The sequence below is a fragment of the Myotis yumanensis genome, unplaced genomic scaffold, assembly GCF_028538775.1.
Source record: "Myotis yumanensis isolate MYYU_CA2020_CCGP unplaced genomic scaffold, mMyoYum1.0.hap1 SCAF_3, whole genome shotgun sequence".
In the NCBI taxonomy this organism is placed as follows: Eukaryota; Metazoa; Chordata; class Mammalia; order Chiroptera; family Vespertilionidae; genus Myotis; species Myotis yumanensis.
The window spans coordinates 26,838,441-26,863,099 of record NW_027223754.1 but is presented as its reverse complement, the minus strand read 5'-3'; the positions used below and the strand labels follow the sequence as shown (position 1 = coordinate 26,863,099).

General features: G+C 39.0%; 1 protein-coding gene and 1 pseudogene across 1 annotated transcript; both read right to left on the bottom strand.

The window, feature by feature from the left end:
* Positions 1-6,159: 6,159 nt before the first annotated feature.
* Positions 6,160-24,659, bottom strand: FNTA (farnesyltransferase, CAAX box, subunit alpha). The gene is made up of 9 exons (XM_070408498.1): positions 24,439-24,659; positions 22,558-22,643; positions 18,979-19,093; positions 17,508-17,612; positions 14,992-15,118; positions 10,845-10,993; positions 8,097-8,159; positions 7,069-7,240; positions 6,160-6,788 (listed from the first exon to the last, which is right to left on the bottom strand). The coding sequence occupies exons 1-9, from the start codon at positions 24,636-24,638 to the stop codon at positions 6,666-6,668; spliced, it is 1,140 nt and encodes a 379-aa protein (XP_070264599.1). The 5' UTR covers positions 24,639-24,659; the 3' UTR covers positions 6,160-6,665.
* On the bottom strand, positions 7,732-7,847 carry LOC139007876 (small nucleolar RNA SNORA28; annotated as a pseudogene).

Here is a 24,659-nt window from a genome sequence, read left to right as displayed (position 1 = left end):
GCACATGCCCAGTTGGGACTGTGCAGGAGGCAGCTGATCGATGTTTCTCTCTCATTGATGCTTCTAACTCTCTATCCCTCTCCCTTCCTCTCTGTAAAAAAACAACAATAAAATACATTAAAAACTTAAAAAAATAAAGGACTGAACAAAGGTTTTAAGTGGGTTTCAGGTGGAAGAACAGAGCAGATCGAGTAGGGAGAAGACATCTTAAGTCTGAAATGGAGGGGTAGTCCAAGTTAGTATGCAGCAGGTGAGTGGGCAGTAGTAAAGATTCCCCATATACAAGAATTATCTCCCGCAAAGGACTCTGTGACTTGGAGAGAACACACAGAGAAAAGAGCCACATCTGAGTTCTTGGAAACTGTAATTTCAGGACTAGAGGAAGCTCTTAAAAGAACAGAGAATCTGTGAAAGCTAGTAAGGAAGGGAGTTCAAAAGGGACAAGAAGGGCTGATTCCTATTAAGCTGGAGTAAACCCATGCAAACGTTTCTCTCTTTCTGAATACAACTAGAAAACCTGACAGTAACTCTGCACAGTTGCCGGGCGTCTCTGGAAAGAACGTCACCAGATCAAAGGACACCAGGCTCGGAAGCACCACTGACTGGTCATGACGTCATTGTTTCTCTGCTGGTGTCCTCTGGCCTGAACTCAACACAGCCCCAAACCTGGAAGTGAGCACTGAGGGGCAGAAAGACACCCTGGAGAAAGTCTCTGGTTCTGTCTCATAAAGCAGAAATGGGAATTCCTAAAAATCAGAGTGGGAGAAAATTATTTTTTTCCTCCCTTTTAATTCCCTTGCACCCCAACTCCCCCAAAAAACCTGTGGCAGGAGCAATGGTAGGGGCAAAAGTGACTGGATATAGAAAAGTAGAAGCCACAACCGAGAGAGAGAGAGAGAGAGAGAGAGAGAGAGAGAAAGAGAGATCTTCCTTTCTAGTCAGTGCAGTTGTAATTCCAAGAGGGCAGGGACAAAGTCCATTGCTTTTTTTTCCCGATTTTTTTCTGTTTTCCTGTTGCTGTGGCACAATTGTGGAAGTAGGCAGTTCCTCACCTGAAGTGGGAGGTTTCTGGCCAGAGGACTAAAATAAGGAAGCCCAGGCAACTGGAAAGTACTGGGAAGAAAGTGGAAAGTGAGGGGACCAGGAAAGCAACACCATGAAGTTGTTTATGAACTCTTGGGCTCACCCCTGACCATCATTATCTGATGCTAATTGGCATACCACAGGCTTTTGGAACAGTGCTGACGGATAGACTTCTGCTCAGGCCCAGACTAACTAGTGGGTGATGCACATGAGACAAATCCAAAAAGCACTACAAGAAGCTGACAACTGTACTGGCTTGGAACATAGCACAGGAGGAGGTTTGGAACTTGCAGCCTACACCTAGATATGGCAAACACTTGTTAAACTAAAAATACTGATATTCTCCATAAGATTTAAACAAGACTCAGAATCTCATATTCTAAATTCCCAGGATACAACCCCAAATTACTAGGCATATGAGTATACCCCAAATCTCAACTTGCATAGGAAAAGACAGTCATCAATGACAAGAGGATCCAGATGTTGGGATTATCTGACGAGGATATTAAAAGTTATTATAAAAAATGCTCAAAACAATTAAAATAGAAGTTAAACGTGCTCAAAACAAAAATTAAAATAGAAAGTATCAGTAAAGAAACATCAGATATTAAGAAGAATCAAACATTTTAAAAGTGAAAAATATAAAAACCAAAAACTCACCGGATAGATCCAATAGCAGAATAGAGGTGACAAAAGACAGAGTCAGAGAACTTGAAGACAGATAATAGAAATGAGCCAATCTGTCTAACAGAGAGAAAAAGATACAGAGGTGGTAAGGGGGCGCGGGTGGGAAGGTGAACAAGCCCTGGCCTAATAGCTCAGTTGGTTAGAACATTGTCCTGATACACCAAGGTTATGTGTTCAATCCCTGGTCAGGGCACATACAAGAAGCAACAAGCAACCAATGAATTCATAAATAAGTGGAACAAGTTGATGTTTGTTTCTTTCTCTCTCCTTCTCTCTCTCTCTAAAATCAATCAATAAAAAAAATGTTTTTTAAAAAGAACAGAACCTCCATCCCCTTTGGCACAAGAATAAAAAGTCTAACATTCTGTCATCAGGGTCCCACAGGAGAAAGTAAATATATATATATATAATTTTTATTTTTTATGAAATAATGGCTGAAAATGTCCCAAGTTTGATGAAAACATCTCTACAGATTCAAGAAGCTAAGCAAACAGGATAAATCCAAAGATACCCATGCCCAGACACATCAAAATCAAGTTGAAAACTGAAGACAAATTAAAATTTTGAAAGCAGCCAGAGAAAAATGATGCCTAACCAATCAGTGAACATTCCAATGACAGTAGACTTTTCATTGGAAACCACTGAAGGCTGGAGGAAGTGACAAAAGATTTTTCAAGAAAAGAACTGTTAACCCAGAATTCTATGTCCAGTGAAAATATCCTTCAGGAATGGTGAAATAAAGCCCTTCTCAGGTGAAGAAAAAACTTCTAAGAAAATTTGCAACCAGTGGACATACTTCAAAAGAACTGCCGGAAGAAATTTCTTCAGATAAAAGAAAAATGACACTGGAAAGAAACTCGGGACATCAGGAATGAAAGAAGAGTAGCAGAAATGGAAAGTATCTGGGTAAATATAAAAGACTATCTTGAGTTCTTTAAAAAATGTTTGGTGATTGAATGCAAAAAGTATAAAATTGTCTGATGGATTTTCAATCTAAGTTTATTCATGATAACATTATTGGTGGCTCATTTGGAATATATTGGTTTGTTGGGTTATGTAGTTCTCCCAATTGTTGACATAATTAACTATACAGTATTTAAAAATGGCAATCATTAATAATATCACTTTGATTTCATTAGAAAGGTCTATAGGTATAAGAAGCTGTCAAGCTCACTGTGGTAGATTATTTTCACTTGAAAGCTCAAATTTTCTCATTGGCAAAACTCTCAGTTGTTTGTTGTTTTCTTTGAAGTGACAAACTCACTTCATTAATTTTTGAGAAAAATGTATGCCAGCCATCCAAAGTATGAATAACCAGTTTTCAGTTTTCTTTCACGTAAAAATGGCATCCCATGAAAAGAGGCCACATTTGTTGAAAATTGCCCATTAGGAGATGGACCTCATTAGGAGTATCAACGCCTAAAATCATTATACATTTAAATCATGGAGGCTACTTGCCAGACTCCATGCTCACAAAGTATCTTTTTGATAAATTGTCACCTTGTTAAACTTGAGACAGAAAAGGTGAAGTGGTTAGGCCAGCAGTTCTCAACCTGTGGGTCACCACCCCTTTGGGGATCGAACAACCCTTTCACAGGGGTCGCCTAAGACCATCGGAAAACACATATATAATTACATATTGTTTTTGTGATTAATCACTATGCTTTATGTTCAATTTGTAACAATGAAAACACATCCTGCATATCAGATATTTACATTACGATTCATAATAGTAGCAAAATTACAGATATGAAGTAGCAATGAAAATAATTTTATGGTTGGGGGTCACCACAACATGAGGAACTGTATTAAAGGGTCGAGGCATTAGGAAGGTTGAGAACCACTGGGTTAGGCTGATGTAACTGTTTGGTCTGCTTCTGTTACAGTTCTCAATGTAAACTGGTAAACTGCTGTTAGGCTTTTTATTAAACAGTCTCTATGAGCTTTGAGTCCAATCAATTTGGGGACATTAATATGATAGTTTCTGAGAGTAAATGTTATCTTATGAAAACTTCTCATAGTTTTTGTATCTGATGAAACTTTTGAAATTATCTACATAGGATGATACTTTATGACAATTTTAATAAAAATCAGAGATTATGGATTCTAAAAACAACAAAAACTAACATGGAAAGTATCTATAATAAAAGCATGATATGCTAATTAGACCGAATGTCCTTCCAGACAACCTTCCAGACGAAGCCAGGGCTTCGAGGAAAGCCTGGGTCCTGGTTGCCAGAGGGAAGCCGGTGCCAGCAGCGGGGGGACGGAAGGCCTACTCTTGCACGAATTTCATGCATCGGGCCTCTAGTTAAAAATAAAATGCCATAAATATGTTTTCTCCAGAAAGTATTAAAATATTGTCTTTCTGAATTCTTGAGAAGAGATAATTTTTCTACTCTTTACAATTTCCTTAGTTGTAGTTTACTGCTTTGAACATTGAAAATTCTTTATTGATAAAGGTGTAAATATGTGCAGGTAGAGAACTAGCTTAACACTCCAACGTCTTCCTAGTGTGTCTTCCTGACTTGCATAGGCTGGAAAGCTATGAACTACATTTCCCAGATTCCTTTTCAGTTAAGAGTTTTTGATGTCATTTAAGTTCTTTCCTAAATAACATCCTAGATGCACTAAAATGAGCCTTTACTTTGGAGCTGCATTACATGGGAAGGGAAGCAGATGTGCTCACATGAAATGTAGCAGAGGTGGACAGGATCATTCAGCAGGTTCCTGATTCCAGGCACAGGCAAAAAAAACCTTGATGGTCCAGTTCTGTAGTGTGGCTTTGCGATGTATTTCTGGGAAGACCAGGCAGTTATTCTGTGAGCTACCTATATACCTTAATAAAACCTTTGGATTTAAACTAGCTTTAGTCAATTTTGTTACATGTAGTCAAGAACTGATGAATTCAAACTTTAATAACAGTTGCTAAAGCATAACCATGTTTCTGGTTTCTACGGTTTTATGTCAATAGTAGAGGACTGGCGCATGAAATTTGTGCATGGGTAGGGTCCCTAGGCCTGGCCTGCAATCAGGGCCCATATTCCCTGGCAGCCGGCAGCCACCAGCGTCCACGGCCACCCACCCCCGGTTCCCCATCCCCCATCGGGGGGCCAGGGGGAAGAACTGAGAAGTTGGCTGTTTCCGCCTGCTCACCAGCCCCACACCCTGCCGCTGGTCACCCTGTGTGTGGGGCAACCAGGGGAGCAATTGGGGCTCTGCTCGCTCGCACCCACCTTGGCCTGGCACCACCCACATCCGCCGCCACCCACCCCCTGGTTCCCCGTTTCCCATCAGGTGAATGGAGCCTGCAGGCCAGGGGGTGGAACCAAGAGGTTGGCCAGCAGGCCCCAATGGGGGGGTTGGGGGAGGGCTGGGGGCAGCTCCTGCATTGAGCGTCTGTCCCCTGGTGGTCAGTGTGCATCATAGCAAACTGTCATTCCACTGTCAGGTAGATTTCCATATTACGCTTTTATATATATAGATTTTCTCCCTCAATTGCTTTTCTAAGCTGGGAAAACGTTCCTTATATATAGTTAAATGCTATTTTTTAAAAAAATATATTTTATTGATTTTTTTACAGAGAGGAAGGGAGAGGGATAGAGAGTTAGAAACATCGATGAGAGAGAAACATCGATCAGCTGCCTCCTGCACACTCCCTACTGGGGATGTGCCCGCAACCAAGGTACATGCCCTTCACTGGAATCGAACCTGGGACCCTTGAGTCCGCAGGCTGACGCTTTATCCACTGAGCCAAACCGGTTAGGGCTAGTTAAATGCCATTTTAAAAAATGAAACTATTTCTGGGAATATATCCTAAAAATCTCAAAATACTGGGTCGAAAGAATATATACACCCCTATGTTCATAGCAGCATTATTTACAATAGCCAAGATCTGGAAAGAGCCCAAGTGCAGATCAGTAGATGACTGGATTAAAAAAAACAACTGTGGTACACTTACACATCGGAATACTACTTGGCCGTAAAAAAGGAACTCTTACCTTTTGTAACAGCATGGATGGACCTAGAGATTATTATGCTAAGTGAAATAAGCCAGTCAGAGAAAGAAAAATAGCGTATGATCTCACTTATATGTGGAATCTAATGAACAAAATAAAGTGATGAACAAAACAGAAACAGAGGCATGAATACATGGAACATTCTGACCGCTGTCAGGGGAGGGGGATTGGATGAAAGAAGGTGAAAGAATTAGCTAAAGAATGTATATGTCTAACCCACAGACACAAACAGTGTGGTGATGGCCAGAGGGAAGGGGGCGGGGGCTGGGTGGAGATGGGTGAAGGGGGACAAAACGGGGACATCTGTAATAGTGTCAACAATAAAAATAAAGTTAAAAAAAGAAAAGAAAAAAGTCAAACTACTATGGCGTTGTTTTAGAATACATCTATAATTTTATTACAAAACCATTTTTTTGGCATTAGTTGGTTACAGTAATAGCAAGATATTGTGAGTGTGGCATAGCAGCTCTGAGTAACAATTGCATTCCTTGCTTCCTAAACCAAAATTTAAGCTATCTCATATCCATTACATATAAGTTATCTGTAATCATTTATGCTGCAAATCCTGATGCATATACCATTCAGGGAGGAGCTGATGCTAAGGGGTTAAAGTAAATGTTGATAAGACTACAAAAGTTCCTATATGGGACTTTTTTCCTTCTCCCTCCCCCCAATTACTTTGCTATAAAATAATCAAATTACTTAAGAGCTAGTCTGCATGGCAGCAGCACCCAAGGAACATCGTACTTAGTTCTTGTTAAAAAGCAGTATCTGTGCAATGCATGTTTTACACCACAGGCACAGGGTAGTTTTAAACTCCTGCATTAGAGTCTCTTAAAAAAATAAAAGCAGTCTATCAAGTTCTTCTAGATGGTGTTATTGCTGTACATTTGTTGGTGGGTCACTTTCTGTGCTGTGTTTGCTTTGAAGAGATCTTCCAATATATCTCCAATACTCCTTTCTTATAGTGTCCTTTTCTTTAGCTAGGATTTCACATAACTAAAAATGAAAAACAAACAATTCATTAAAGAAAATGTGTAATTAAATCTTTAGGGCAGATGCTTTTGAGCTAATACAGTTTAACTCAGTCATGTTCAAATGAGATACACCACCAGAGTTGCGTACTACGTTCACTAGTGACGTGGGTATTGCTCTAAACAACAGAAATAGTCCTGCATTGAATTCTCAGTAACTGCTGAAAGAGACATGAATATTAGTGGTACTGGAATGACCCAATTCTGAGATAGCAAAAAGGAAGTGATGAGTTCCACCAGCTTACCTCTAATGCTTTATTAAGAATGTCCTCCTTGTTGTCACATTGGTTTTCTAGCATATCTTCATAGATGTCCACAAGAAAGGCAATTAGGTAGGGGGAACTATGACTTGGTTGCAAATCAAGCAATTGATTTAATAGATTGGGATATTTGGAAAGACCACGATCCTGCAAAATCCTAAAAAGAGAAATTATTCTAATTTTTGAGAAGAGCAAAAATAGTAGAAAGATCAATAGCTCCTGTGACATAAGCAAGAAAAGGAGACATTTTGAATGAAGTTGAAACTAAATGAAATTCACACAAAATTAAAGCAGAAAACAAATCTTCTTAAAATTAAAAAGTGAAGGAAAACACAGGAGAGTTTTAACTTATCCTTTCAGCTCTCCAGATATCACAGGCCCCTACCCTGCACACACCTCCCAATGTGACCGGGCCACGTACTTTGGCTCTTGGAGACCTCTAAGTGCGACAGGGAGCCTGGGTGTGTCAGTGGCCAGGCAAGGGAAACCTTGTCAGTTTAACAAGTGAGACTTGAGCAGGAGATCTCTAGAAGTGAATCAGAGAGGCTGCCTGCATTTGTGCAGTCTGATTGTAAATAGTTGGCCTTGCCTTACTGTGCTCCTGAGCTGCACATACACTGAGGGTGTGTATTCCAATCTTTTTTTTTCACTGTCTGAGTCTATATAACGGCTTGTCTCAGAGAGAAGAGCACCGGAATAGGTTAGATTTTCTTGCTATAGCAAGCTGTATTCCATTCTTTGACATAAAGACTACAGGATTCATAACTTCAGTTATAATTTATTATTGTTCACTCATGGACTATTCTAAAAACTGGGCTGGTATATGTGCTTGGGAGGTGAAGGGAAGGGTAGAGGACACTGTTCTTGGGTGTTGTCATAATACACTTCTGCTCTCAGAGAAAAACAGAAAAATTTTTAGTATCATTTTGGAATCTGATTATGGAACATAGTTCATAATGCATCATATTAACAGGTTGTATTTTATATAAAACAAGCAAAAAACATCCTCTTACCCTTTCAAGTAGTTCCATGCACTTTCATTATGTGGTACTAGCTTGATCATTTCCAGAGTGTACCTATAAGAAAAAGAGCACAATATGTGTATAATTTTAAGAGCAGTGCAATCATTAGAAACAGTTTTAGTAAGATGGTAGCATAGCTTAGATATGTGCTTTCATTTCTCTCTGAGTGGACTTTGGTACCTCTCTAGGTCATATTTAAGTCTCTCCAGTCTCCAACTGTCAATTCTTTTTGACATAGTTCTTCCCTATTGAATATTTGTATCCAATTCTGGAGAAGGACACTCAATATGAAGGCTCAATTCACAACAGAAAAGAAAGGAGATTTCCTTTAATTTAGGCTTTCCCTCTGAAGGAAAATGTCAGCTAAAACAAGATTTACCTTTTACTTGTAAAGCAATCTTGGGGGAAAAGTCTAAGATCTACTTATGGCTGTCAAATCCTTAATTGTTGAAAAAGGAGAACTATATAATCTTAGTAAATGCTTGATAAATAGTAACTATTATCAATAGTGCTAGTAGGTTATGTACTCAAATAAAAATATTACCATGATGTATTTAGTGGGGGGAAAAAAAAGGCAATGTGTATAATATGATTGCCCAGGTTGCTGTACATGTTTGTAATGTATTTATAAGGCTTGGAAGGATTCACTACTTGTAGCTCCCTCTAGAATGGGATATGGGCCCTGGCCAGGTAGCTCAGTTGGTTAGAGTGTTGTTCAATATGCCAAGGTTGTAGTTTGATTCCCCATCAGGGCACATACAAGAATCGACCAATGAATGCATGGGTAAGTGGAACAATAAACTGATGTTTTTCTCTCTCCCCCTTACTCTCTCTCAAATTGATGGGGAGGGGGAAACACCCCACAATTTTTCAAGAATGGGATATGGGAAGGAGAATAAGAGATTCTGATGTTTAATTTTATACAATTCAGTATTAATTCCCCACAAGTAAACTGAACTGCTTTTATAAAAGGGAAAAACTACAGAAAATAATCAGCTACACCTGTATTCTTAGAGTTAAATTTAATTAACTAAATTAAAGAAAACTACTGCTACTCTTAGCATCTTAAATATTTCTTTTACCTATCTATAGGGTATAATAAACTTTAAGAATGGAAAACTCTTAGATTCTTGGCTGATTATTTTTATTTCTATTTGGTACTAGAAAGCCAGTGATCTTCCTTTAAAGGCTATGAGAGAAGTCTGCATTTTCCAAACTCTTTATATTCAATTTTTTAAATATCTTATTATGTCTAACCTAATGTAGTAGGCTACAGTAAATAAGAAACATATACTATTTTGAAACTCCCTAATTATTAATTGGATTATTTCAAGGTAGAATAACTTTGGCAAGGAAGCTATTGAATTTTCTGAAGGATGATGCTTTGCTTTCCTTCAGAGCATCCTTTTCCTAATCCTCACAACGGAATACCAACTATAAAAGGAAAAAAAACAGAAGCTGTTAATTAACTTTCACAATTAGAATTATGATTATGGTCTCATGAGACTATAAAAACAAACATGTTTAAATTTAAATCAGACTACTGAGACAAAATAGACAAAAGTCAGAAAAGAGGTGGCTGTTTATGGATATACAGACATACTCATGCCAATTCAGAAATTTCTGTCTCTTATAACAGCCTTATGCTTGCTAGACCAGTAATTTTCAACTGCAGACAACTATGCTCCCGAGGGGACATCTGGCAATGTCGGGGGACATTTCTGTTTGTCACAACTGGGGAGGGAGGGTTACTATTGATCTACAGATGCCCCTCGACTTATGACAGGGTTATGTCCCGATAAACTCATTATAATTGAAAATATTGTAACTCAAAAATGCATTTAATACACCCAACATACAGAACACCATAGCTTAGCCTAGCTGGTTTCTACTGAATTGTACTGCTTACATCTTTTATTTAAAAAAATCTTTATTGTTGAGAGTACTACATATGTTCCTCTTTTTCCTCTACTGATCACTTCTAGCCCACCCTCAACCCCCACCCCTTTCACAACATCTTAAAGTTAAAAAATCATAAATTGAACCATCATAAGTCGAGGACTGTTGTATAGGGTATACAGGCCAGGTATGCTCCACATACTACAATGCACAGGACAGCCCCTACAGCAAAGATTTATCTGGCTGAAAACCCTGCACTAGAGCCCTAACCGGTTTGGCTCAGTGGATAGAGCATCAGCCTGCGGACTCAAGGGTCCCAGGTTCGATTCCGGTCAAGGGCATGTACCTTGGTTGCGGGCACATCCCCAGTGGGGAGTGTGCAGGAGGCAGCTGATCGATGTTTCTCTCTCATCGATGTTTCTAACTCTCTATCCCTCTCCTTTCTTCTCTCTAAAAAATCAATAAAAAATATATTTAAAAACAAACAAACAAACAAAAAACCCTGCACTAGAATAACATGGCATCAGGGGACTATTATCCAACATACAAAAGAATTTAATACGATAGTTTTAAACAAAGCTTCCTAGACACTATGAAATCTGGTTTCTTCTCAATCTACAGTAGCAACAGTATTTCAAGAAAGTTAAGACATTACAAAGCAGAGGTATACTATATACTTGTAAATTTATCATTATCAATTTCATCTAAGTATTCTGTCCTATTAGTTCCATGAGGGTAAAAGTGGGACAGTCCTGATCTTTGCTGTCTCCCCAATACCTGACATATGGTAGGCACACAAATATTCTTTTACTGAGTGAACAAGTGAAGGAGATTACTAACTGGACTTCTCTTTCCAATACAGCCCGATCATTGTAGCCAGTGGTGTTAGAAATTACGAAGTATCTTTGGTTCCAGACAGAGTTATTTCTCACATCCTCTTTAAGAAGTTGGTCTACATACTGCAGCTCATTATCCCAAAGTTTAAATTCCTAAAAGAAAATAAATAATAAACATTCAATTAGAAATGTCCCATTATTTATAAACAATAAAAATTAATCAAATTTCAGCAAAGATAAGTAGGTCTAACTGAAGATGTGGGACTCAGCACACAGTTGGAGGAGAATGACAGTTGCAGTTCAAGCAAATGCAGTGGGAAAGAAAAGTAATCAAAGACAAGGGATTGGTTATGAGGGATGAAAATATCAGGAAGAGAGAGCAGCCAAAGCAGCCTGTAATTCAGTACCATCTTCTTGAGAACAATCCAGGTAACATGATGCACGTTTATGCTATCTGAGCCCAGAATTATTCTAAAGGACTAAATCAAAAGCAAAAGAAGTATATTTAACTAAAATCTTATGAATTGTTTATGGTGAAATTTTAGAGGAAAATAAACCCCACCAAACTTAGTAAGAAAATGATTAACTCCAACATATTAATTTGATGTGATTAATCTGATATTAATACATTAAATAAAACAAAATATTCAAAATGCACACATATGACAAAATTACATTAAAATAGATGTAGAGAAAGACCCACAATTAGATTTAGACAAAGTTTTCAGGAGAATCGAAGATGGCGGCATAGGTAAAACACCAGAGACTGCCGCCGTGGACAACCACTTCAAAAATACAACTAAAAGTCGGAGCGGACATCAACCGGAACCACGGGAAGGCTGGCTGAGGAGAGTCTCTTCAACTAGAAGCAAAAACAACAGCATTCCGACGCTCAGCGGAGGCGCAGTGTGGAAAATTTAAAGGTACAGCGGTGCGGTGGTGAGGGTGCGCGCGCAAAGCGGGCTGGCGGCTGAGGGCGCGATTGTCGTTTTCAATCAGGAGCGAATCTCAGACTCTGGGCTACAGATCCGGGCGAGTCTCTAGGGACCCAGACTCAAACGGGAGAAGCGGGACTGTCTGGCTACGGCCCCTCCGAGGTTTGCAGCGATTGCTGGGACAGAGAGGCAGAGCCCCTGGGGATGGACTGAGAGCGGCCATAGCTGCTCCCTCCCCCCCGCCCTGTTGAGCCCGCCCCACCCAAACCCTGCGCACAACCATTTGCAGACCGCCTCAGGCTAGGGCTGGACTAGCACCTCCCCTGAGGACTGAAGTTTTCCCACAGCTGATTTCCACCTCCAGTCGGCCTGATGGTCAAATCCCTCTAGTGTTAACTACAACAATTAAGGCTTCGCTAGAACAAGACTGCGCACAGAGACCACAAGGGGGTGCACCAAGAAAGCATAAAAGATGCGGAGACAAAAAAACATGACAGAAATGGAGGATATGGAGCTAAGAATCGCAATTTTGAGGGCTTGCCATAAATTTGTGCAGAGCCTCACGAAAACTAATGAGACCCTCGATGCTACGATAAAGAAATTAGAAAGTAAGCATACACGGACTGAAATAAAGAATATTATACCCAATAGCAGACCAGAGGAGTGCAAGAATCAAACCAAAGATTCGACAAAAAACACCCAATTAGAAAAGCATAATGAAAAAAGAATCCGAAAGTGTGAAGATAGTGTAAGGAGCCTCTGGGACAGCTTTAAGCGGACTAATATCAGAGTCATTGGAGTCCCAGAAGATGAGAGACAGCAAGATATTGAAAACCTATTTCAAGAAATAATGGCAGAAAACTTCCCCCACCTAGTGAAAGAAATGGACTTACAGGTCCAAGAAGCGAAGAGAACCCCAAACAAAAGGAATCCAAAGAGGACCACACCAAGACACATCATCATTAAAATGCCAAGAGCAAAAGACAAAGAGAAAATCTTAAAAGCAGCAAGAGAAAGAGGCTCAATTACCTACAAGGGAATACCCATACGACTGTCAGCTGATTTCTCAACAGAAACTTTGCAGGCCAGAAGGGAATGGCAAGAAATATTCAAAGTGCTGAATACCAAGAACCTACAACCAAGATTACTTTATCCAGCAAAGCTATCATTCAGAATTGAAGGTCAGATAAAGAGCTTCACAGATAAGGAAAAACTAAAGGAGTTCATCACCGCCAAACCAGTATTATATGAAATGCTGAAAGGTATCCTTTAAGAAGAGGAAGAAGAAAAAGGTAAAGATACAAATTATGAACAACAAATATGCATCTATCAACAAATGAATCTAAGAATCAAGTGAATAAATAACCTGATGTACAGAATGAACTGGTGACTATAATGAATCAGGGACATAGAAAGGGAATGGACTGACTATTCTTGCGGGGGAAAGGGGAATGGGAGATTCGGGAAGAGACTGGACAAAAATCATGCACCTATGGATGAACTCAGTGGGTGGGGAATGAGGGTGGAGGGTGGGGTGGGAGCTGGAAGGAGGGGAGTTATGGGGGGAAAAAAGAGGAACAAATGTAATAATCTGAACAATAAAGATTAAAAAAAAAAAAAAAGTTTTCACATTATAAAGCTGTTTTTTAATATATCTTTTTAAAGTCCTCACCTAAGGATATGTTTTTATTGCTTTTTAGAGAGAGAGGAAGGCGGGGGGGGGGGGGGGGGGGGAGAGAGAGAGAGAGAGAGAGAGAGAGAGAAAGAAACATTGATTAGTTGCCTCCGATACATGCCCTGACTGGGGATGAAACCTATAACCTACGTATGTGCCCTGCCAGGAATCCAACCTGTTTTGGTGTACAGGACAACACTCCAACCAACTGAGCCACCCAGCCAGGGCAAAGTTGTTTTAATTTTTTAAATTAAAGAGAAAGGCCCTTGCCAAGTAGCTCAGTTGGTTAGAGTATCATGCTGATACGCCAAGGTTGTGGGTTCGTTTCCAGTCTTGCACATAAGAACTAACCGATGAAATGTATAAATAAGTGGAACAACAAATGGATGTTTCTCTCCCCACCTCCTCTCTCTCTTTAAAATCAAGAAATAAAAAATTATAATATGAAACAAACAAAAAAATTACGGAGAAGAGAACCCATACAGAGAATTTGGAAAAAAAGTAGAATGATCAAAACTTATAAATGCTAAAACAGTCAGAGACGTTAACTATGAAAAAGCTTGTGGAATTATATTTATGTTTTAATCGAAAAAAGGTAGAAATTCATAAAAAAATATACTGAATACCTTAAAAAATGTATCCCTTTATTCCAATTTAGAAAAGTTTAAAATTTTAAATAAAAAATCATTTGATGAAATAATCTTGGTATAATGAATAGCTCAGAAAGTAGTAATTACTGGGGAAAATTTCACAGAAAACAACGCTAGAACTGTTTGGTAGAATAAATTAAATTCCCAGAGTGGGAGTCCTAACTATTCTCTTCTATTCAAGATTTAGCATAAAACTTTAACAATTGGGCGGAAATAAAATATATAATAGTTACTGTAAAATCATATTCCTAAGTTTATATATGCAAAAACCTTAGTGTGTATGATGCTCTTGTTAATTAAAATAACGAAGTTGTGCCGAAACCGGTTTCTCTCAGTAGATAGAGCGTCGGCCTGCGGACCGAAAGGTCCCAGGTTCGATTCTGGTCAAGGGCATGTACCTGGGTTGCGGGCACATCCCCAGTAGGAGATGTGCAGGAGGCAGCTGATCGATGTTTCTCTCTCATCGATGTTTCTAACTCTCTATCTCTCTCCCTTCCTCTCTGTAAAAAATCAATAAAATATACTAAAAAAAAAAAAAAAAACAACCAAAAAAAACCACGAAGTTGTATTAAAAAATTAGAACTACTTTTTCTATTCAATTTGTTGACAAATATAAGATGTGATGTATATTCAACCTAAGTATTGTTACTATTATTCTTCTTTAATATAAAGCTACTCATGAATATATCAAGAAATTATAAAAGTTAACCAACATGAAAAGTGTCAGATAACTAACTTAATAATAATGATATACATATTGTGTTTATATGTATATACATAAACTACATGTATGTTTCAGTTCAGAAGTATACTTACAATTTAATAATTTTAATTATTTAATTCAGTTAAAAAATAAAAAATTGGAAAACATTGTGATAAGAAAGACAATACCTGAATAACCCACTGTCGATGCTGCCATGCATGATAATTCTTTGCATCCTGATTAAGAATATCAGCAATAAACTCAAGCTCCTGAGATGGATCTTTTAGCCACTCCACTAATACTCGCCTATGATGCCTAAAGCCGGTGAAAAAGGGAGAGAAGTTTTGTGTGAATTTATTCTGGAACTAAAGTAACAGTTGCATGTGCTGTGCTAGGTGATGTGAAGGAACACTGAAGAAACAGAAATCATCTCTAATTCTCAAGGCTCTGCTGGAGAGAAAAGGTAACAAAAAAGAAACACTAAGAGAAAAAATTTCAGAATACTAAGTTGAAAAACATAAAACAGTGATTTGTGATTTTTATATAAAATGAAATCAAATAGTTTACAGCTTAAAGGAGGTTTAAAGTCTTTTAACAACCACAAAATTCTATCAAAGACCAATGGCATAAGACTACAGGATATATAATATTTTATCAAGTTTGAAGCTCCTCTGGTTATAAATAGACTGCCAGTTTTCCTTAAGTCCAAAGTGTCACCATACAAGCAAATAAATGCTCATTTCACTAGTTTGTGGGCAGAATTGTAGCTATGATAAGTGACAAATCTGTCAAAAGAGGAGTTTTCCATGTTGAAAAAACAAAACAAAAAAAACTATACCCGACTAGCAACTTGCTATCCCTTCTTTTCTCAACAGCCAACCCTCATCTCCCATTTATGATTCACCCCACTATGTGCCTTCTTTTCTCTTCCTACCACTTCCCTCCTGCCCATCCAGTCACCACCCCACCCAGGTGGGAGGACTCTCATGCCAAGATCACTAACTCAAACCCACCTAATTAACAAACCCGTTGGTCATCTTTTAGTCCTTACTTTCCTTGACCTGTCAGCAGTTTTGAAACCGTCATCCACTCCTTTCTTCTTAAAACTCTCTCTCCTCTTGGTTTCTGTGATGACACTAACTTTTGGTTTCCTTGCTCAGTCATCCTGGAATGCTTCTTAAATGATGTTCACTGGTGTTCTATCCTCAGCCTTCTCCTCTAATTCTCCCTGAGCATCCTCATCCATAGCTATGACCTCAACTCCAGATGAGCACTTTTCAACCATGTGCTGGACCACAATACATAGGTTTTTCCATAGGCACATCACATGCCATTTGTCCAATACTAGATCCATCTCTCTTCCCCAGAAATGTGCTGCTTTGTCTTACAAATTCCCCGGTGGTTGGCACCACCATTCACCCAGTGGTCAAGCCAAATATATATATTGACATCATTGTTCATCACTCCTCCAATAAATTAAACTTCAAACCTGTTGCTTCTGTCTACAAACCCTCTCTCGAATATATCCTTCTCTCCCCTAAACCCGCTCCACACCCTCTCTTAGCCTATACCAGTGCAATGGCCTATCAGGGCTGTGAACCTATTCCATCTATGCTCCACCCTACAGTCAGGGTAAAACTTCCAAGACACAAAACCAACCGTATTACTTCCTTAATTAAAATTTGGCAATAGCTCTCCAATGCCTAGGATCAAGTCCACACTCCTTACTAATGTTCATAAGGGTCTTTATGATCTTATCCCATTTACTCTAATCACATGGAGTTATACAACTCCCTGAGTGCATTGTGCTCTTTCATGCGTCTCCCCAGAATATTTTCTTTGTCACAGAGGTTGTTCCTCTCAGAAATCAACCTTAAATCTCAGGCATAAAGATAGGCATGTGTCGATCATTATATTGAAAAAAAAAAATGGTGTAACTCCTGCATTTTGAGCAGGCAGTGAGTGGCACAGAAAGTGCAGACAGTTGCTTCTGCTACTTCACTAGCTTCACAACCACCTCCTCTTCCTCTTCCTTCACCAATATGACCTCCACTTCTCCACAGCAGCTTTCATTCATGGAGTGCTCACTGTATCCTGGGTACTGTTCAAACTCGTTCTTTGTCCTCTGCTCCATTATTTACCTCTCTTTTCCCATTGTATTCTGCTCCCCTCACAAATACTAGTCTATACTCTTGTGTAAACGTAGGGGCTTGATTTTTAGAACAAATACACTCTGTGAAAAACTATCATTATGCTTTTCACACTACACTGTAAAATAACTGGTTTTATTATTTGCTTTTCCTTTTAGATTGTATCTGGTTCATCTTTGTATCTCCAACATCAGTATAAATATTTTAAATTAAAAAAATACAAGATCAAATACCAAAAAGGCATTTTTTAACACAAAGAAAATATTTCAGATTTTAAAACTCAAATTCTTTTCTGACTCTAGCACTATTACATGCTAGATATTTTAAATAATAATAATAGCAAACATTTTAGTGTTAACCACGGGTCAGGCACTACTTTAAACACTAAAAAAATTGTCTCATTTAATCCTCCTAACAACCCTGTGAGGCAGGTAACATTAGCTCCAATGCAAAATACTAAAATTATAAAGCAACAAACAATTCCCTATATTTGCATCACCCATTGGCAGGTACTATCAGCATAGTAACATGTCTCCCTCCTATTTTCATCTTACCAAACTTGATAGTTTTTTGGCTGTTCTTCAATTATCGCAGTGATATAGCTCATTTCCTCATGTAGATCCTTTTGAAGTGACTTTAAGAGAACTCTCCGGAAATGCCTATAGCAAACATCAAGCATTCAAAGTCTCATACTCCACATAAATCGCCTCCCCACAGTATCAAATAAAGCTACAAGACAACAGAATAAGACTTTTTTTTTTTTTTTTGGTCTAAACTCCTACATATATCTGGTCATTGGAAGAATCAAGCATTTAAAAGTAATTTTTTTCTTCTCATCCTCCCAACCCCTCTCTTTGGGCAACTATCAGTTTGTGCTCTACAACTACTAGTCTGTTTCTGTTTTGTTTTATTTATTCATTATTTTGTTTTCTTTTTGATTCCACATATACATAAAATCATATGGCATTTGTCTTTCTCTGTCTGACTTACTTTACTTAGCATAATACCCTCTATGTCCATCCATGTTGCCACAAATGGCAAGATTTCATTCTTTTTTATTGCTGCATAATATTCCACTGTGTATACAGGGTGTGGCAAAAGTAGGTTTACATTTGTAATATAAATAATACAATAATTAATAAATAATAATACAAGAATAAACTTTGGCATACTCACAACTGAAAGTCTACTTTTGCCCATTGCTGTATATACGGTACACTACATCTTTATCCATTTATCTATTGATGGACATCTAGGTTGCTTACATTTCTCGGCTGTTACTAGTAATGCTGCAAGGAACACAGATGTGCAGGTATCTTTTCAAATTAGTGTTTTTGTTTTCTTCAGATAAATGCCCAAAAGTAGAATTGCTGGATGATATGGTAGCTCTACTTTTAATTTACTGAAGAATCTCCATAAGAGTCAAGCATTTTGAAGTAAAAATAGCAAAAGGCAAAAAATGTGACATACAAGAAAAGACAACCAACTAATGATTATTTTTAGGCAATAATCTGGGGTTACCTGTGTTGTATTAGTAGTACACAAGAATCAAAGACATCTCTTTCCTGTATGGTAACCTTGTTCATTTAGATAATTATTTATATAATAGTTCATTTAGATAATTATTTATATAATAAATTAATTCCATTACAAACATTATCACATATTTTACTTTTAAAACCACCACAAAAATGCTACTTATAAATAAAACAAGTGTAGTGGACAGTGAATTCTGTATCTTCCACAGAAGGAAAAGATAAATGAAAACAAAATTAAGCATATTATTTAGAATATACAGTTTAATTCAAGAAAAACACAGCTTGAGTTGCTACCTCTGAGGAGTGGGATGTTGGTAGTGAGAAGGAATGGGGCAGAGGTTGCTATTTTTCATTCAGTCTCTGACTTCTAAATTCATATATGAATTATTATTTTGACAAAAGTTAAAGTTCAGTTAAGAAAAAGAAAAGCCATCCAAACTAAAACATGAGACATTTAAACAGGAAATATTAATAATGTATTACCTACCACACTGTATAATTGGCTGCATTTAACTCTATAGCATCTCTGGTTAATGTAAAAGCTCGCTCACTTCTTTCATCACGCTGCAGAACGGCCCGGAAATAATCATAAACATCTCTAACTGTAAATAGTACAAAACTGCATTAGGACTATCTTTCTTGTTCAAAATTACCATTATAGTATAAAATGTTGTTATATCTTACAAAGAAAGGTATTTTATTGCATTACTTAGAACAATAAGCAAAAGAAGTCAAATGATTGTGTGAATACCACCCTGAAAATACTTTAGTATCACAGGCACAAAGTTTCTAAAACTTGTATTTTTTTTTTCACTGAACATTGTTTTTGAGATCTGTCCATGTTGTAACAGATCTAGATCCCCTAATAGTTATATAGTAGTAAACTGTATGACAATAATACATTTTATTTACCCACTAGAGGCCCGGTGCATGAAATTTGTGCACTTGGTGGTGGTGGTGGTGGTGGTGGGGGGGGGGGGGGGGGGGGGCGGGGAGAGGTCCCTCAGCCTGGCCTGTGCCCTCTCGCAGTCTGGGAGCCCTCAGGGGATGTCCGACTGCTGCGGAGGCGGGAGAGGCTCCTGCCACCACCACTGAGCTCGCCAGCTGTGAGCCCGGCTTCCAGCTGAGCGGCGCTCCCCTGTGGGAGCACCCTGACCACCAGGAGGCAGCTCCTGCATTGAGCATCTGCCCCCTGGTGGCAGTGTGCATCATAACCGGTCGTTCTGGGATTTGCATATTAGCCTATTATGTAGGATTCTCCAAAACATGGATATAGAGGAGAGAATAGAGGTACAGAGGTTAAATTTAAATAATTTGTTCAAGGTGACAGTAAAATGAAGTTAGAATGTGAACCAGGTAGTAATAAAATCTGGACAGTCATTCATAACCTCCTAGTATGTCTTCTGATGCCATATGCCAGAGCAAACCCAGAATGTATTATAGAAGCAGCACTTCAAGGTTGTAAGATACGGGCATTTTCCAGTTTTACTAAGTATACCACACTGCTTTCCAAAATGGCTAAAATATGAAAACTACCATCAGAAATACATGTATCTGTTTATATGTCCTAATACCTGATACCACAGGTTTAATCTTTGCTATTCAATTCATGGGTAGAAATAGCATTCCCATTTTAATTTGCATCTCTCTCATTCTTAATGACAATAAATATTTCCCCTCTACTTAATGGACAAGGAAATTTTCTCTTCTGTGAACTATCAGTTTATACCCTTTGTCCATTTTTTTTAAATCCTCACCTGAGAATATTTTTTTCATTAATTTTTAGAGAGAGTGAAAGGGAGGAAGTAAGAGGGGAGAAAAAGAGAGACATCACCCAGACCGGGGTTGGGAAGTGAACCTGCAACCGAGGTACGTGCCTTTGACCAGGGATCGAACCCAAGTCTCCTAGTTCTTTGGGCTGATGCCCTAACCACTGAACCAAACCCACTAGGGTCCCCTTGGCCCATTTTTTAATGTTTGTTTCCTTAACCTTTTGTAGGAATTTCTTATAAAGTTCTAAATTATCAATCCTCTGTTTTATATGGTGTATCTTCTCCCACAATGCTGTTTGCCTTTCAATTTATTCATGTCTTCTCTTATACACATTTTATTTATTTATAATATATATATTTTATTGATTTTTTTACAGAGAGGAATGGAGAGTGATAGAGTTAGAAACATTGATGAGAGAGAAACATGGATCAGCTGCCTCCTGCACACCTCCTACTAGGGATGTGACCACAACCAAGGTATATGCCCTTGACCGGAATCGAACCTGGTGGGATCCTTCAGTCTGCAGGCTGACGCTCTATTTACTGAGCCAAACCGGTTAGGGTTCTTATACACATTTTAAATTTTGATATATTCATATATCAATTTTTGATCGATAAGTCATATTTCATTATATTTTCCTTTGTGGTTTGTAATCATAATATATGTAAGAATTTAAAATGTTGATTTACTTTTTTATCTTGCAGAAAACATCTTATTATTTTTAATAAGAGAAACATATGATTATATCAGTTTTCTCCAACATCTTTGTTATAGGTACCTTATGAATATGAAAAAATTGTGGTTTTTCATTTCTCTGATCACTAGTTTGGTTAACATCTCTTTGTAGATATTCTCTATTTCCTCTAGTATTATATCTTCACATATAACATCTTACCATGTGAAAGTTTTTTATTTTTTATAGTTATATCTTCTGATCTTTTCTTTAATCAATTCTGTCTTATAACTTGCTCACTAACACCTTCTTCACTCCAAGAATGAAAGATTACTCTCTAATATTTGCTCCTAGTATGTTTATAATTTTGTTCTGGAACTTTAATTCATCTGAAATTTATTTTCATGTAAGCTATGAGACAGGGATATAATTTTGCTTATATCCAAATGCATAGCAAACTGTTACAAAAACATTATTTGATTAATCTATCTTTTTCATACAGGTATGAGATATCCTTTTTAGCAAATATTAAATTCTCATTTATACTGATGATGTATTTTTAGATTCCTTATTAATCTATTTCTATTCCAGTTCCACATGATATTTTTAGTAATACATTTTCATATTTGGTAAGGCAAACCCTTACACCATTATTCTTCTTTTCAAAAATATCTTGGTATTACTTCATAATAAATAAATAAGAAACAATTAGTGCCTTTTGTAACAGAGAAATGATCTTGGATAACAAAGCCTTAACTGAAAGAAATATATATATATGTACATACACAAAACTACAGAACTAGCATTCCATTTTATTCATTTCACTTCCCTAGAACAACTAACAATTAACATTTGCATGACCTTCAATGTACAAAGCATTTTCACATTCACTATGAAAGAATGATATTGTGTCAAAGAAAATAATCCATTCATTTTAGTATCAGTAAATGTATTCCAGCTGAGCCTAACACTCATTGCTAAAATATATTTCAAAATGCTCATGTTTCAGCAACCAAAGTTTATTCTAAATAAAACAGTAACTCATGTTGTAGATTAACTGTAAATGAAAAATACAATCACAAAGTAGCTATTATGTCTTATAACATTCTGCCTTGGCTGGATAGAGCATGGGCCAGTGCACCCAAGGGTGGTGGGTTCGATTCCTGGTCAAGGGCACATACCTGAGTTGCAGGTTTGATCCCCCACCCAAGTGGGGGCCTGTGAAGGAGGCAATCAATTGATGTAGCTCTCTCACATTGATATTTCTCTCTCTCTCTCTCTCTCTCTCTCTCTCTCCCCCTCCCTCCCCCTTTCTCTTCACTTCCTTCCACACGCTCTAAAAATCAATTGAAAAAATATCTTTGGGTGAGGATAACAAAAAAACACAAGAAATAATGTAACAACATTCATTACTTATACTTAGACTACGTCCACTCTTTGGACAAAATAAAACACTTAGTCATGTAAATAAATTATAAAAAACACAAAATTAGCTTATCATAGTCATTTAGATCTTTTAGATAGACAAAAATCTATCATTTACCTAGCCATATAGTTGTGAATTTCAACTCTGCTACTAAGTTTGACTTACAGACCTTTTCCTAATAAAAATAAACTTACATTTTTCACTATAAATGATCTGGACCACTGGATTGGGGCCATCGTTCTGTGGCACTGGCTCTATATCAGCCCATTCTGCTCTGTCTCTGAAATATATATATACATATTTTCAGTGATTATATTCAAGTATGTAAGAAAAAGAACTCTGGTATTTTTAAAATAGCAACAATTACACTTACATTAATACTAGTAGCTTTTAAACATCTTAATGTAACTATGGTTGGATTCTTCATGACCAAGTTTTGCCACTTTGCTTTACATGTTCAACTTTAAAATAAAAACAATGTGAATAATCTTCCAAATAAAATAAATTAACAGTTTTCAAATGTAAGATTTTTATGTAAGTGGAAAAACATGTTTTGGCAGCACGAATACAATAGTTTTAAATTAGAAATCAATCTAATTCATTGGTCTAATAGGACTCTTTGGAGTTAGTATTTTTTAAAAACCGAGTAACAATGTCCTAGGAATTGACATTTTACAATCAAAGTCAGCACTATTAACTTACTGTACAACCGGCTGAGTTGAATTTTGGCTCTACCACTTACAGCTGTGCGACCGGACGCTACCTAACCTCCCCGGGCCTCAGTTTCTTCATTTATAAAATGGAGATGATAATAACACCAACCAAATTTAAAAGACTGTTTGGAGGATTCAGTGAGATAACATGTCAAGCACTTAAAACGTGCATTCAATGAATACTCCCATAATCGATGCTAAAACAACAGTGGGCACCACAGGCATTTCTGCGTGAACTGCCCAGTGTGAGCCCTCTTTACTTATATTCTTTTCCTTTCACGTGTTTTTCAGTTCTCTATACCCATCAGCTGCTGACAGCAAAGGCTCGGTGGCGGCCAGACAATCCCGAAATTGTGTCCACTAGGGAGACACACGGGAAGCAGCCACCAGGGGTGAGACATGGGAAAAGGAAGGCTGTCATCCAGTCCCCGGGAGAGGAGAGAGCCGCGCGAATGAGCTGAACTACAGCTTATTGTGTATTTCACAATTCAGGCAGGGGGTGGGAGGGTTATGGGGCCAACCCCACCCAATGTAAAACATGAACAATGAAACAGGAACAAAAGCTGGATAGCGACTTGCACTCATTCATAAAAACAAGGCAAATAAGCAACCTAATGGATTTACCTAGAACTACAGGAGAGAGGGAAAAAAATAAAGATCAAAGGAAAATACGACCTAAGGACTTCTCACTAGTCTCTGTAGGTTCAATTGGAGCCAGGGAACAGGCGTGAGCAGAAAACCACGAGCTGCCGGGACGGGACGGGCGTCGGCGGAGACGCGGAGGGAAGGCGAGGCGGGGAGGACGGGCGTCCAACATCCTTCCCTCCGCGTAGCCCCACCAGGCGCCGAAGGGAACGTCCCCGCCCCCCGAGGATCCTACACTCGCTCTCCCCATGTCCGCAGAGCGACCCATGCGAGGGCCTTACACCCTGTTTCTAAAGGGGGCACATCTGTAACTGATGGAAACGACATTTCCTGCCAGATTCCCAAAATGCGCCCGCCCCTCCGGGCTGCAGTCAGACGGCTCCCAGGCTGTTCTGTGGGGGCAGGAGCGGCGCGGGAGATTTCTTAGGTTCCCGAGCCCGGGCACCGACACGGCCCGAGAGGGAGTGCGGTCCAGGGCGCGCGGCGGTCTCCGCGCGGCCGGTCATCCCGCCGCCCCGTCTCCCGGCGACGGCGAGGGCTCCGGGCAGCGCGAGGGCCGCGGCGGGCCTGACCCCGCGGGGCGCGCCCCCCGCCGCCGGACAGCGAGGCCGCGGAAACTTTGGCCCGACCAGCGGAGGCGGCGGGAACCACCGACCCGGACCCGCCACCGCCCTCCGGGGAAGGGCCTCGGCCCTGCGGGCCCGCGGGGGGCGTTACCTGTACAGAACATAGGTGGGTGAGTCCAGGCTCAGGAACCCGTCGTCCATAGGAGATGCCACCGCTTCTCCAGCCTCAGCCGCCATCACGTCTTCTTGCTGCTGCTGGGGCGGCGGGGGGTGCGGTAGGGGCGGCGGCGGCTCGGGCTGACCCGGCTCGCTGCCCTGCGTAGCCTCCCCGACCCCCTCGGTCGCCGCCATCACGCCTCGGCCCGCAGCGGG